Raw genomic sequence first — 13,328 nt, 5'->3', positions numbered from 1 at the left:
GATAGGGTAGGGGACAGGGAGGGTAAAAATACTTACTCCCTCCGATGTTGGGATCTTCAGTGTCAGGATGCCACAGTCGGTCATGTGACTGCCGGGATGCCATACTGAACCCTTTTACACATGCTTATTGTGCATTTTCTGTCTCCTGTGTAAGTTCAGCAAAACAAAGGCCTTGGGAGAGTGAAGATGCGTACACGGTGGCCTTTAATCAGAATTGGCATCTACTAGTTCCCATTGCAGCTGCACCCCCCTCCACACAGCTCTAATATGTTGCTAGATCAGAGATAAGTAACCTGTGACCCTCCAGCTATACCAGCATTCTTTTGAACAGTGATTCTTAAACTCGGTCAGGACACAACATAATTCACATTTTCCATGTCACCTAGCTGGACACAGGTGTATGTCCAACTGTCATGTTTCAAAAATGCACAGGTGACCTGGAAAACATGTTTGCGATCCTGAGTACTGAGTTTGAGAACCACTGATTTAGAATAGCAAGTGTCAAAGTCATTATCACACTAGTATTAGCCAGAAGTGCAGACTGGAGTGTTACAAAAAGAGTAAAATCTTTGGCTTTTATCATTTTTAACCGATAAACCAACTCATTGGTACAAGCTGGCATCGAGGAGGCCCCCATGGTGGTAACTATGATTTCTGTAACATAACTGTTATTAATGTATTTAGGATAAATAAAACTACTCTTACCTGGGTACTGGAAAAGCCCCACCTGGTGTGGATCCATTCAGCATAATCTGTATATCACCAAAGCTGTGTTTAGCATACTATAAATGGAAAAGAAAAAAATATGAAAAAATGTTCTTATGGAGGATATTAATCTAAAAAATGATTATCATTCATTATTTCATAGACAACAACACATTTCACTCATGCAAATTTGACTACATTGTCATTTGGAATTCAAAGTGCACATGTCCCCCACTCCTCTATTTAATGCCAGTGTAAAAAGAAATGGAAAACATAGATGAAAAGATAATTAATACATTTACTTCACAATTCACTTGGAACTAGGTACATAACTGAGGCATTTCAGTTGTAATAATGGAATTGGTAAGTTGAGCGAAGTTACTGTTGCAAAGAGATTTGCTAAATACTTTGATGGATAGTGATATTATAGGTTTCCCTATCATGTCACTGCCCACTTCATGTTGGGGCCTCCCAACTGCCAAAGCAGCACCAACCTCACCCCCCCCCCCCCTCAACCACCACAATTAACTGACCATTGCCCCTTCCTCCCCACCAGTTGCAAAATAAAAAAAATCAGTCGTATTTACAAAAATAAAACAAAATCACTTGGCCCCATCTGGTCACCAGCCTAAGCAAGTGTTATCCCTAGGCATGTGCCCCATGGGGTGTAGCATGGTATGCCGGCGGGCGGGCTCCCGGCGACCAGCATACCGGCGCTGGGAGCCCGACTGCCGGCATACCGGCAGCGTGGCGAGGGGGCTAGGCGCGCCACGCTATTTATTCTCCCTCCAGGGGGGTCGTGGACCACCACAAGGGAGAAAATCTGTCGGTATGCCAGCTGTCGGGATTCCGGCGCCAGTATACTGTGCGCCGGGATCCCGACAGTCGGCAACCTGAAGACCACCCTGCCCCATGTACCTTGTGGGAATTCCTCCACTGCCCATGATCTTTATTGTTTTCTAATGTTAATTAAAAGATGACTAATTTTTATGAATTAGCAGCATTCATAAGGAAAATTCTGGACCAGTAAAAATGACTTAAAAAACAACAATATTGCAGTAAACAATTACGAATTGATTTTGATGCTGTTCTGTATAAATGTGTATCTGCTACAAAGCAAAGTAAGATGATGTGAAGTTCAGTCTACATGCCATTTACTATTAGAGACAGGATATGTTGCATATAATATTATTGCAGGGAGACTCACATCTTAGAGGTGGCGGGTTGGATACAAATTACCCATGCCTTCCTTATGGTGGGGGCAGATGGGGCTGGAGGCAATCTGTGGCCCCCCTCCTGTGTCCCTCCCACCCCTGTGTGACTGTGTGTCCCCCTCCTGTGTAACTGTGTCCCCCCCTCCTGTGTGAATGTGTGCCCCTTCCAGTGTGTGTTCATGTACCCAACACTTGTGTGCGTGACCATCTCCCCTCCTGTGTGTGTCAATAGTGCGTGTACCCTCCTCTGTGCGTGTCCCCTACAGTGTGTGTGTGTCAATTGTGCGTGTACCCTCCTGTTTGTGTTTTAGCGGTGTGTGAGAGGAGCGTGTCACTGTGGAGATCACCTGCGATTAAATTTGCCAGCTAGCCCCTGGAAATGTGACAGCTGGGACACGGAAGGCGGAGACACCCGGAGCAGCGTAATGTCAGTGACAGCAGTGCTGTGGGGTGTTCGATAGGTGGGTGGGGGAAGGGAGCTGGCTGCATTGCTGGCTCCCTCTGATAGTGTCAGTGCAGTATTCCAGGTCCACTTCTTCCCGCCACTAGTCCCTGCTTCCCACTACTACTGCCAGCCTGCCCCCTGCTTCCCAACGACTACTCTTAACTTGCCCCTGCTTCCCACTACTACTCTTATCCTGCCCCCTGCTCCCCACCACCACTACTACTCCTAGCCTGTTCCCCCGGATGTGCACTAGTATTCCCATCCTGCCCTCTGATCCATACTACTACTCTCATTTTGCCCCCACTTCCCACTACTAATCCCATCCTGCCCCCCTGATTCACACTACAACTCCCATGTTACCCTTGGTTCCCACTCCTAATCCCTTTCTACCCCCTCATTTTAAAATAGGTTGTGTGTGTGTGGGGCAATAATTTTGTGCCTAGGTGCGGCCTGACCCTTAAATTCGCCACTGCGAGCAGCCAGTGCAATGCACCAGGGACCACAGCACTTAAGGGGCCCTTAACCAGTGGATAAGTCAGCAGGACTAATAACGGTGCTCTGTGGCTAGCCACGGGCCAAAATGAGAAAGTAGGTGGTTTCCTTCCCTCCCTGACCTGCTCCTCCAGTCACCTCATCTTTGCAACTCTGTGCAGTGTGTGTGAGCTTATGCTGAAATGGATCAGAGAATACTACCTAGGTCCTATTATACCCCTAAACTGAAATCTCTCATTGGGGATGCACCCACTTCTACAGTAATTGTTACAAATGTGGAGCGCCTGAGGTGGATATCGTGCACTGTATATGGGCCCTCATTCAGAGTTGATCGCTTGCTAGCTATTTTTTGCAGAGCAGCGATCAGATAGTCGCCGCCTCTAGGGGAGTGTATTTTCGCTTTGCAAGTGTGCGAACCCTTGTGCAGCCGAGCGGGACGAAAATGTTTTTTGCAGTTTCTGAGTAGCTCTGGACTTACTCAGCCCTTGCGATCACTTCAGCCTGTCCGGTCCCGGAATTGACATCAGACAGCCGCCCAGCAAACGCCTGGACACGCCTGCGTTTTCTCTACCATTCCCAGAAGATGGTCAGTTGACACCCATAAACGCCCTCTTCCTGTCAATCTCCTTGCGATCGGTTGTGCGAATGGATTCGTTGCTAGAAGCATTGCACAGCAACGATGCTGTTTGTACCCGTACGACACGCGTGCGCATTGTGGTGCATACGCATGCACAGTAGTAACCTGATCGCTGCGCTGCGCAAAACGGCAGTGAGCGATCAACTCAGAATGAGGGTCATGGTCTTGTCCACAAGTGCAGGTACTGTGGACAGAACTTCAAAGTTATACGTATTAACAGTCAGCTGATGATTCCGTTTGTGGTTGACAAAACCTGGGTTTTCTGGGGGATTTATCCCCAGAACACTCTCACATCAATTATCCAAAGGCAACCGTATACTGCTTATAAAAATAGCTGCTGCCACGAAAAAAGAACATATTATCCCAATGGATCTTCCCGGATCCAGTCGCAATTTCTTTACTTCACCCTAGAATTACCTTTATGGTCTCTATGGACTGGACGAATACTTCCCTACAAAAGGAAAAATCATGGAGAAAAGGGTGTGGTCTCACACAGAAGGGGCGTGGCCTGTTTAGCTGTTTCTTTAACTATAAATTGACATCTAGAACAGGGCCGTAACTACGTGTGTGCCAAGTGGGCTTGGCACACAGCGCAGTTGCCCTGAGGGCGCACGGCCAGCGGCATGTAATGAGTCAAATTGACTCATTACATGCCGCCTCTGCTGTGTGCGCCGTGCTGGAGGGAGAAAAGACCAGCGCCGGGCAGCGGACAAGGAGGAGGAGGGAGGGGGAGCAGGGAGCCGCAGCAGCGCTATTTCATTGGTAGTAAGCGCCGCTGCAGCATCCCCCTCTCCTTCTGTATTGGCTGCCCGGCGCTGCTATGGATGCTGGGATGCGGTTCCTTCATCCCAGCATCCACAGCAGCGCCAGGCAGCCAATACGGAAGGAGAGGGGGATGCTGCAGCGGCGCTTACTACCAATGAAATAGCGCTGCTGCGGCTCCCTGCTCCCCCTCCCTCCTCCTCCTTCTCACCTCACTGCCTGCACCGAGAGGGAGATGCCAGCACGAGGAGCCTGTCAGCGGGGAGAAGGTAAGTATATCCCTCTCTCTCTCTCTCTCTCTCTCTCTCAGGGGGACACCGTCTGCCGCAATGTGTAAAAAGGGGTCCTGGCTGCCGCAATGTGTAAAAAGGGGTCCTGGCTGCCGCAATGTGTAAAAAGGGGGACTGGCTGCCGCAATGTGTAAAAAGGGGGACTGGCTGCCGCAATGTGTAAAAAGGGGTCCTGGCTGCCGCAATGTGTAAAAAGGGGTCCTGGCTGCTGCGATGTGTAAAAAGGGTCTGGCTGCCGCAATGTGTAAAAAGGGGTCCTGGCTGCCGCAATGTGTAAAAAGGGGTCCTGGCTGCCACAATGTGTAAAGAGGGGGCCTGGCTGCCGCAATGTGTAAAAAGGGGGACTGGCTGTCGCAATGTGTAAAGAGGGGGCCTGGCTGCCGCAATGTGTAAAAAGGGGGACTGGCTGCTGCAATGTGTAAAAAGGGGGCCTGGCTGCCGCAATGTGTAAAAAGGGGGACTGGCTGCCGCAATGTGTAAAAAGGGGGACTGGCTGCCGCAATGTGTAAAAAGGGGGACTGGCTGCCGCAATGTGTAAAAAGGGGGACTGTCTGCTGTAATGTGTAAAAAGGGGGACGCTGTCTGCTGTAATGTATAAAAGGTGCTCTACCTGGTGTAGTGGCGCTACTGTGCAGCGTAATTTGAATAATGTAGACTACTGTGCACCGTAGTATGAATTGCTATTATTTTGTGGCCACGCCCCTTCCCCGTGAAGCCACGCCCCTATAAATTTTTCACACGCCTACGGCGCGCACTGCCCCTATCTTACATGGGGGGGGCGCCACTGTCGTTTCTTGCACACAGCGGTAAAATGCCTCGTTACGGCACTGATCTAGAATAATTTTCCACCGCAACAAGCCTACATTACCAGTGTCTATGTTGAGCAAGGAACGAGAACGGACATACAGTCAGGTCCATAAATATTGGGACATCGACACAATTCTCATATTTTGGACTCTATACACCACCACAATGGATTTGAAAAGAAACAAACAAGATGTGCTTTAATTGCAGACTTTCCGCTTTAATTTGAGGGTATTTACAATACATCCAAAACGGCTCAGCGGTGAGGTCACTTTCGGTCAACCGCAGGGCAGAAAGTTCCCACCATTGGTTACAATGGAGCGCATAGGCGCTACATTGTAACACTGCCGCGTGCTGCCTGTCAGTCAGTACAGGAGCACACAGCCGATCAGGAGGGTGCTACAACGTGGCGCTCCCTGATTGGCTGAAGAAACCCACTTAGACAGAAGTCAGAGTGGGTTTCTGGCATTCGGGGAAAGGGGTCCCATGTGAAAACATGGGGCCCCTTTCAGTTCGTGGTCGGAACTCCGTTTTTTTATTTTCCCAAGTACGTGGATTACAAATGGATTTGAAGAGGACCGATCTACACTGGATTTTGTGAGTATAATTTTTTCAACAGGTACCCCATGGATTCTACTGGACAAGAGGACCGACCTGCGTGTGAACATAAGGTAAGTATGTGTATATGTTTGTGTGGATGTATGTAATAAATCTTTACTTTCAAGGTGTGTGTGTCTTGTCTTTTTTTGGGTATTTTTTTAGTAGTAGTACTACAGGTACCAGCGGGCCCATTTTTCCGCCGCATGCTGGTACTTGTGGTTCTCCAAGTACCAGCATGCGGGGGAGGCTTGCTGGGCCTTGTAGTACTGCTACTAAAAACAATATCTTTTCATTTTCACAAAAGGCTATCAGCCCCCCATCCGCAGCCAATTGGATGGGGGGGGACAGCCTCGGGCTTCACCCCTGGCCCTTGGGTGGCTGGGGGGGGGGGACCCCTTGATTGAAGGGGTCTCCACTCCCCCAGGGTACCCCGGCCAGGGGTGACTAGTTGGATATTTGATGCCACGGCCGCAGGGCACTATATAAAAGTGACCCCCGGCTGTGGCATTATCTGTCCAGCTAGTGGAGCCCGGTGCTGGTTTTAAAAATACGGGGGACCCCTACTCTTTTTGTCCCCCGTATTTTTGGAACCAGGACCAGGCGCAGAGCCCGATGCTGGTTGCTTAAATATGGGGGAACCCCTGTCAATTTTTCCCCCATATTTCTGCAACCAGGATCGGCTCAAAGAGCCCGAGGCTGGTTATGCTTAGGAGGGGGGACCCCACGCAATTTTTTTTAAAGTTTTACAGTGTTTATTTATAAAAATAAAAAAAATGAACCCCAGCACGGATCACACAGATCCGGCCGAGATTCATTTTGAAAAAGTCGGCAGTATTTTGCTAAACACTGCCGTAAAAACAGGAAAAAAAAACGAATGACATCGACATCGGAAAACCCGAAAAGGCAAAATACGGCAGCTTAGTAAATTAGTCGTAATAAATTCAAAAAGTTGCAATTTTACACTGTCGATGTCATTCGTGATTGAACTTTGACCTTTTTCCGAAAATTACGAATGTTAGTAAATATACCCCCATGTGTGAAATATTGGGGACGAATTTTGAGGAGTGAAACTAGGGTCACCCCATAATGGTAGAAAATAGCAGAATATCTAGAGACCTTCAATTTTGAGCACATAATTAGCCAAGCAGCACAAGTGGTCGGGAGCGATTGGGGGGTGTATGCAATAGAGAAGTTAGATTCCAGTGTGGTAAGAATGATTGTTCCAAGTGTCTCACAGTGTGAATATCAGCCTCTCCAATCCAGTCCAATGCAATTCTGTAGTTAGCAACGAGAGCAAAGGAACGAAGACATGGTAAATTCCGGCCAACCAGTTCCCTCGGTTGCTGAAGCTTAAATAAAGAAATCCCTGGGTGTTTATCCGCCCAAATAAATTTGGTTAAAGATGTGTTCAATTGTAATAAAGCATTTTTGGGTGGAATGAGCAGCAGCATTTGTAGCACATACTGAAATCTTGGGAAACAAAACATTTTATAAAGATAGCAGCGGCCAGCAGGGGTGTATCTAGGGGTCCGAGCGCCCCTGGCAAAGTAAGGGGCTGGCGCCCCCCCCCCCTACACACATTTGGAATAAGGTGTGAGTATTGGAAATGGGGTATGGTCTTGTGGGGGAAGGGCATGGACACAATAGTACTTCCAATTCAAAATATGCCACACAGTAGTGTCCCTCATACACATTACACCGCACAGTAGTGTCTCGTATTCACGTTACACCATCCCTCCCCCCTAACCCACCTTTCCCACGGCCTGACCTTAACCCGCCCCCCCCTCCAAAAAAAAGCATCTTCGGTGGTGCCTGACCCTAACCCACCCTTCCTAATCTCCCTCCCTGCAGCCTAACCCTAGCCTTCCCGCCCTCGCAGCCTAACCCTAACCCTCCCACATGGCTTGCCAGTGGAGACTTTGGCACCAACTCGATCCGTATTGTTGCATTCTGCATCGCTATCTATGTTGGGATGCCAGCATCAGCATTCCGAGCAGTTTCGAGATGCTGGCGTCAGCTTTCCGACTGCCGGGATGCCAAACGCCGGCATCTTGACTGCATCCTGAATGAAATGCTTATGAGCTGTTGTGAGATGAGCCTCAAACGGACCCAACCATTAACCAAACACCATTAGTTGGATGGTAGAAGTACTTCCGGTTAGAAGAAACATCAGGGTGCCATCACTTCCAAGATAAAATGATCAATTATACAATTAACTAGAGATGTGCACCGGAAATTTTTCGGGTTTTGTGTTTTGGTTTTGGGTTCGGTTCCGTGGCCGTGTTTTGGGTTCGAACGCGTTTTGGCAAAATCTCACCGAATTTTTTTTGTCGGATTCGGGTGTGTTTTGGATTCGGGTGTTTTTTTCAAAAAACCCTAAAAAACAGCTTAAATCATAGAATTTGGGGGTCATTTTGATCCCAAAGTATTATTAACCTCAATAACCATAATTTCCACTCATTTTCAGTCTATTCTGAACACCTCACACCTCACAATATTATTTTTAGTCCTAAAATTTGCACCGAGGTCGCTGGATGACTAAGCTCAGCGACCCAAGTTGCCGACACAAACACCTGGCCCATCTAGGAGTGTCACTGCAGTGTCACGCAGGATGGCCCTTCCAAAAAACACCCCCCAAACAGCACATGATGCAAAGAAAAAAAGAGGCGCAATGAGGTAGCTGTGTGAGTAAGCTAAGCGACCCTAGTGGCCGACACAAACACCTGGCCCATCTAGGAGTGGCACTGCAGTGTCAGGCCGGATGGCCCTTCCAAAAAATACTCCCCAAACAGCACATGACGCAAAGAAGAAAAAAAAGAGGCGCAATGAGGTAGCTGTGTGACTAAGATAAGTGACCCTAGTGGCCGACACAAACACCTGGCCCATCTAGGAGTGGCACTGCAGTGTCACGCAGGATGGCCCTTCCAAAAAATACTCCCCAAACAGCACATGACGCAAAGAAGAAAAAAAAGAGGCGCAATGAGGTAGCTGTGTGACTAAGATAAGCGACCCTAGTGGCCGACACAAACACCTGGCCCATCTAGGAGTGGCACTGCAGTGTCACGCAGGATGGCCCTTCCAAAAAACACTCCCCAAATAGCACATGACGCAAAGAAGAAAAAAAAGAGGCGCAATGAGGTAGCTGTGTGACTAAGATAAGCGACCCTAGTGGCCGACACAAACACCTGGCCCATCTAGGAGTGGCACTGCAGTGTCACGCAGGATGGCCCTTCCAAAAAACACCCCCCAAACAGCACATGACGCAAAGAAAAAAAGAGGCGCAATGAGGTAGCTGTGTGAGTAAGCTAAGCGACCCTAGTGGCCGACACAAACACCTGGCCCATCTAGGAGTGGCACTGCAGTGTCAGGCCGGATGGCCCTTCCAAAAAATACTCCCCAAACAGCACATGACGCAAAGAAGAAAAAAAGAGGCGCAATGAGGTAGCTGTGTGAGTAAGCTAAGCGACCCTAGTGGCCGACACAAACACCTGGCCCATCTAGGAGTGGCACTGCAGTGTCAGGCCGGATGGCCCTTCCAAAAAATACTCCCCAAACAGCACATGACGCAAAGAAGAAAAAAAGAGGCGCAATGAGGTAGCTGTGTGACTAAGATAAGTGACCCTAGTGGCCGACACAAACACCTGGCCCATCTAGGAGTGGCACTGCAGTGTCACGCAGGATGGCCCTTCCAAAAAATACTCCCCAAACAGCACATGACGCAAAGAAAAATGAAAGAAAAAAGAGGTGCAAGATGGAATTGTCCTTGGGCCCTCCCACCCACCCTTATGTTGTATAAACAGGACATGCACACTTTAACCAACCCATAATTTCAGTGACAGGGTCTGCCACACGACTGTGACTGAAATGACGGGTTGGTTTGGACCCCCACCAAAAAAGAAGCAATTAATCTCTCCTTGCACAAACTGGCTCTACAGAGGCAAGATGTCCACCTCATCATCATCCTCCGATTCATCACCGTGTACATCCCCCTCCTCACAGATTATCAATTCGTCCCCACTGGAATCCACCATCACAGCTCCCTGTGTACTTTGTGGAGGCAATTGCTGCTGGTGAATGTCTCCACGGAGGAATTGATTATAATTCATTTTAATGAACATCATCTTCTCCACATTTTCTGGAAGTAACCTCGTACGCCGATTGCTGACAAGGTGAGCGGCGGCACTAAACACTCTTTCGGAGTACACACTTGTGGGAGGGCAACTTAGGTAGAATAAAGCCAGTTTGTGCAAGGGCCTCCAAATTGCCTCTTTTTCCTGCCAGTATACGTACGGACTGTCTGACGTGCCTACTTGGATGCGGTCACTCATATAATCCTCCACCATTCTTTCAATGGTGAGAGAATCATATGCAGTGACAGTAGATGACATGTCCGTAATCGTTGGCAGGTCCTTCAGTCCGGACCAGATGTCAGCATCAGCAGTCGCTCCAGACTGCCCCGCATCACCGCCAGCGGGTGGGCTCGGAATTCTGAGCCTTTTCCTCGCACCCCCAGTTGCGGGAGAATGTGAAGGAGGAGATGTTGACAGGTCGCGTTCCGCTTGACTTGACAATTTTCTCACCAGCAGTTCTTTGAACCCCTGCAGACTTGTGTCTGCCGGAAAGAGAGATACAACGTAGGTTTTAAATCTAGGATCGAGCACGGTGGCCAAAATGTAGTGCTCTGATTTCAACAGATTGACCACCCGTGAATCTTTGTTAAGCGAATTAAGGGCTCCATCCACAAGTCCCACATGCCTAGCGGAATCGCTCTGTGTTAGCTCCTCCTTCAATGTCTCCAGCTTCTTCTGCAAAAGCCTGATGAGGGGAATGACCTGACTCAGGCTGGCAGTGTCTGAACTGACTTCACGTGTGGCAAGTTCAAAAGGTTGCAGAACCTTGCACAACGTTGAAATCATTCTCCACTGCGCTTGAGACAGGTGCATTCCACCTCCTATATCGTGGTCAGTTGTATAGGCTTGAATGGCCTTTTGCTGCTCCTCCAACCTCTGAAGCATATAGAGGGTTGAATTCCACCTCGTTACCACTTCTTGCTTCAGATGATGGCAGGGCAGGTTCAGGCATTTTTGGTGTTGCTCCAGTCTTCTGTACGTGGTGCCTGTACGCCGAAAGTGTCCCGCAATTCTTCTGGCCACCGACAGCATCTCTTGCACGCCCCTGTCGTTTTTTAAATAATTCTGCACCACCAAATTCAAGGTATGTGCAAAACATGGGACGTGCTGGAATTTGCCCAGATTTAATGCACACACAATATTGCTGGCGTTGTCCGATGCCACAAATCCACAGGAGAGTCCAATTGGGGTAAGCCATTCTGCGATGATCTTCCTCAGTTGCCGTAAGAGGTTTTCAGCTGTGTGCGTATTCTGGAAAGCGGTGATACAAAGCGTAGCCTGCCTAGGAAAGAGTTGGCGTTTGCGAGATGCTGCTACTGGTGCCGCCGCTGCTGTTCTTGCGGCGGGAGTCAATACATCTACCCAGTGGGCTGTCACAGTCATATAGTCCTGAGTCTGCCCTGCTCCACTTGTCCACATGTCCGTGGTTAAGTGGACATTGGGTACAACTGCATTTTTTAGGACACTGGTGAGTCTTTTTCTGAGGTCTGTGTACATTTTCGGTATCGCCTGCCTAGAGAAATGGAACCTAGATGGTATTTGGTACCGGGGACACAGTACCTCAAACAAGTCTATAGTTGGCTCTGCAGTAATGATGGATACCGGAACCACGTTTCTCACCGCCCAGGATGCCAAGGCCTCAGTTATCCGCTTTGCAGCAGGATGACTGCTGTGATATTTCATCTTCCTTGCAAAGGACTGTTGGACAGTCAATTGCTTGGTGGAAGTAGTAAAAGTGGTCTTACGACTTCCCCTCTGGGATGACCATCGACTCCCAGCAGCAACAACAGCAGCGCCAGCAGCAGTAGGCGTTACACTCAAGGATGCATCGGAGGAATCCCAGGCAGGAGAGGACTCGTCAGAATTGCCAGTGACATGGCCTTCAGGACTATTGGCATTCCTGGGGAAGGAGGAAATTGACACTGAGGGAGTTGGTGGGGTGGTTTGCGTGAGCTTGGTTACAAGAGGAAGGGATTTACTGGTCAGTGGACTGCTTCCGCTGTCGCCCAAAGTTTTTGAACTTGTCACTGACTTATGATGAATGCGCTGCAGGTGACGTATAAGGGAGGATGTTCCGAGGTGGTTAACGTCCTTACCCCTACTTATTACAGCTTGACAAAGGCAACACACGGCTTGACACCTGTTGTCCGCATTTCTGTTGAAATACTTCCACACCGAAGAGCTGATTTTTTTGGTATTTTCACCAGGCATGTCAATGGCCATATTCCTCCCACGGACAACAGGTGTCTCCCCGGGTGCCTGACTTAAACAAACCACCTCACCATCAGAATCCTCCTTGTCAATTTCCTCCCCAGCGCCAGCAACACCCATATCCTCCTCATCCTGGTGTACTTCAACACTGACATCTTCTTCAATCTGACTATCAGGAACTGGACTGCGGGTGCTCCTTCCAGCACTTGCAGGGGGCGTGCAAATGGTGGAAGGCGCATGCTCTTCACGTCCAGTGTTGGGAAGGTCAGGCATCGCAACCGACACAATTGGACTCTCCTTGTGGATTTGTGATTTCGAAGAACGCACAGTTCTTTGCTGTGCTTTTGCCAGCTTAAGTCTTTTCATTTTTCTAGCGAGAGGCTGAGTGCTTCCATCCTCATGTGAAGCTGAACCACTAGCCATGAACATAGGCCAGGGCCTCAGCCGTTCCTTGCCACTCCGTGTGGTAAATGGCATATTGGCAAGTTTACGCTTCTCCTCCGACGATTTTATTTTAGATTTTTGAGTCCTTTTTTTACTGATATTTTGTCTTTTGGATTTTACATGCTCTGTACTATGACATTGGGCATCGGCCTTGGCAGACGACGTTGATGGAATTTCATCGTCTCGGCCATGACTAGAGGCAGCAGCTTCAGCACGAGGTGGAAGTGGATCTTGATCTTTCCCTATTTTTGGAACCTCAACATTTTTGTTCTCCATATTTTAATAGGCACAACTAAAAGGCACCTCAGGTAAACAATGGAGATGGATGGATACTAGTATACTTATGGATGACGAGTGACTGACGACACAGAGGTAGCTACAGCCGTGGACTACCATACTGCGTCTGCTAGTATAGAGATGATAATGATATAAAAAATATATATATATCACTACTGCAGGTATATATAATATAATGACGGACCTGCTGGACACTGTCAGCAGACTCCTACTACTAGTATGAAGAAGATAGAAAAAAAAACCCACCACAGGTAGGTATACAATTATGGACGAGCACTGACGACACAGAGGTAGCTA

At 48.6% G+C, this 13,328-nt stretch overlaps 1 protein-coding gene across 1 annotated transcript in view; it reads right to left on the bottom strand.

Moving 5' to 3' along the window:
* Nucleotides 1-13,328, bottom strand: part of BST1 (bone marrow stromal cell antigen 1) — a 73,118-nt gene that overhangs the window by 26,583 nt on the left and 33,207 nt on the right. Inside the window, exon 5 of the mRNA XM_063957000.1 lies at nucleotides 706-782. Coding sequence (XP_063813070.1) covers nucleotides 706-782 — 77 coding nt within the window. The remainder of the gene's footprint in view (nucleotides 1-705; nucleotides 783-13,328) is intronic.

This window comes from Pseudophryne corroboree, chromosome 1, assembly GCF_028390025.1.
Source record: "Pseudophryne corroboree isolate aPseCor3 chromosome 1, aPseCor3.hap2, whole genome shotgun sequence".
Classification (NCBI taxonomy): domain Eukaryota; kingdom Metazoa; phylum Chordata; class Amphibia; order Anura; family Myobatrachidae; genus Pseudophryne; species Pseudophryne corroboree.
Note: the sequence above shows the minus strand (reverse complement) of the source record. Positions and strands in the feature narration are given on the sequence as shown.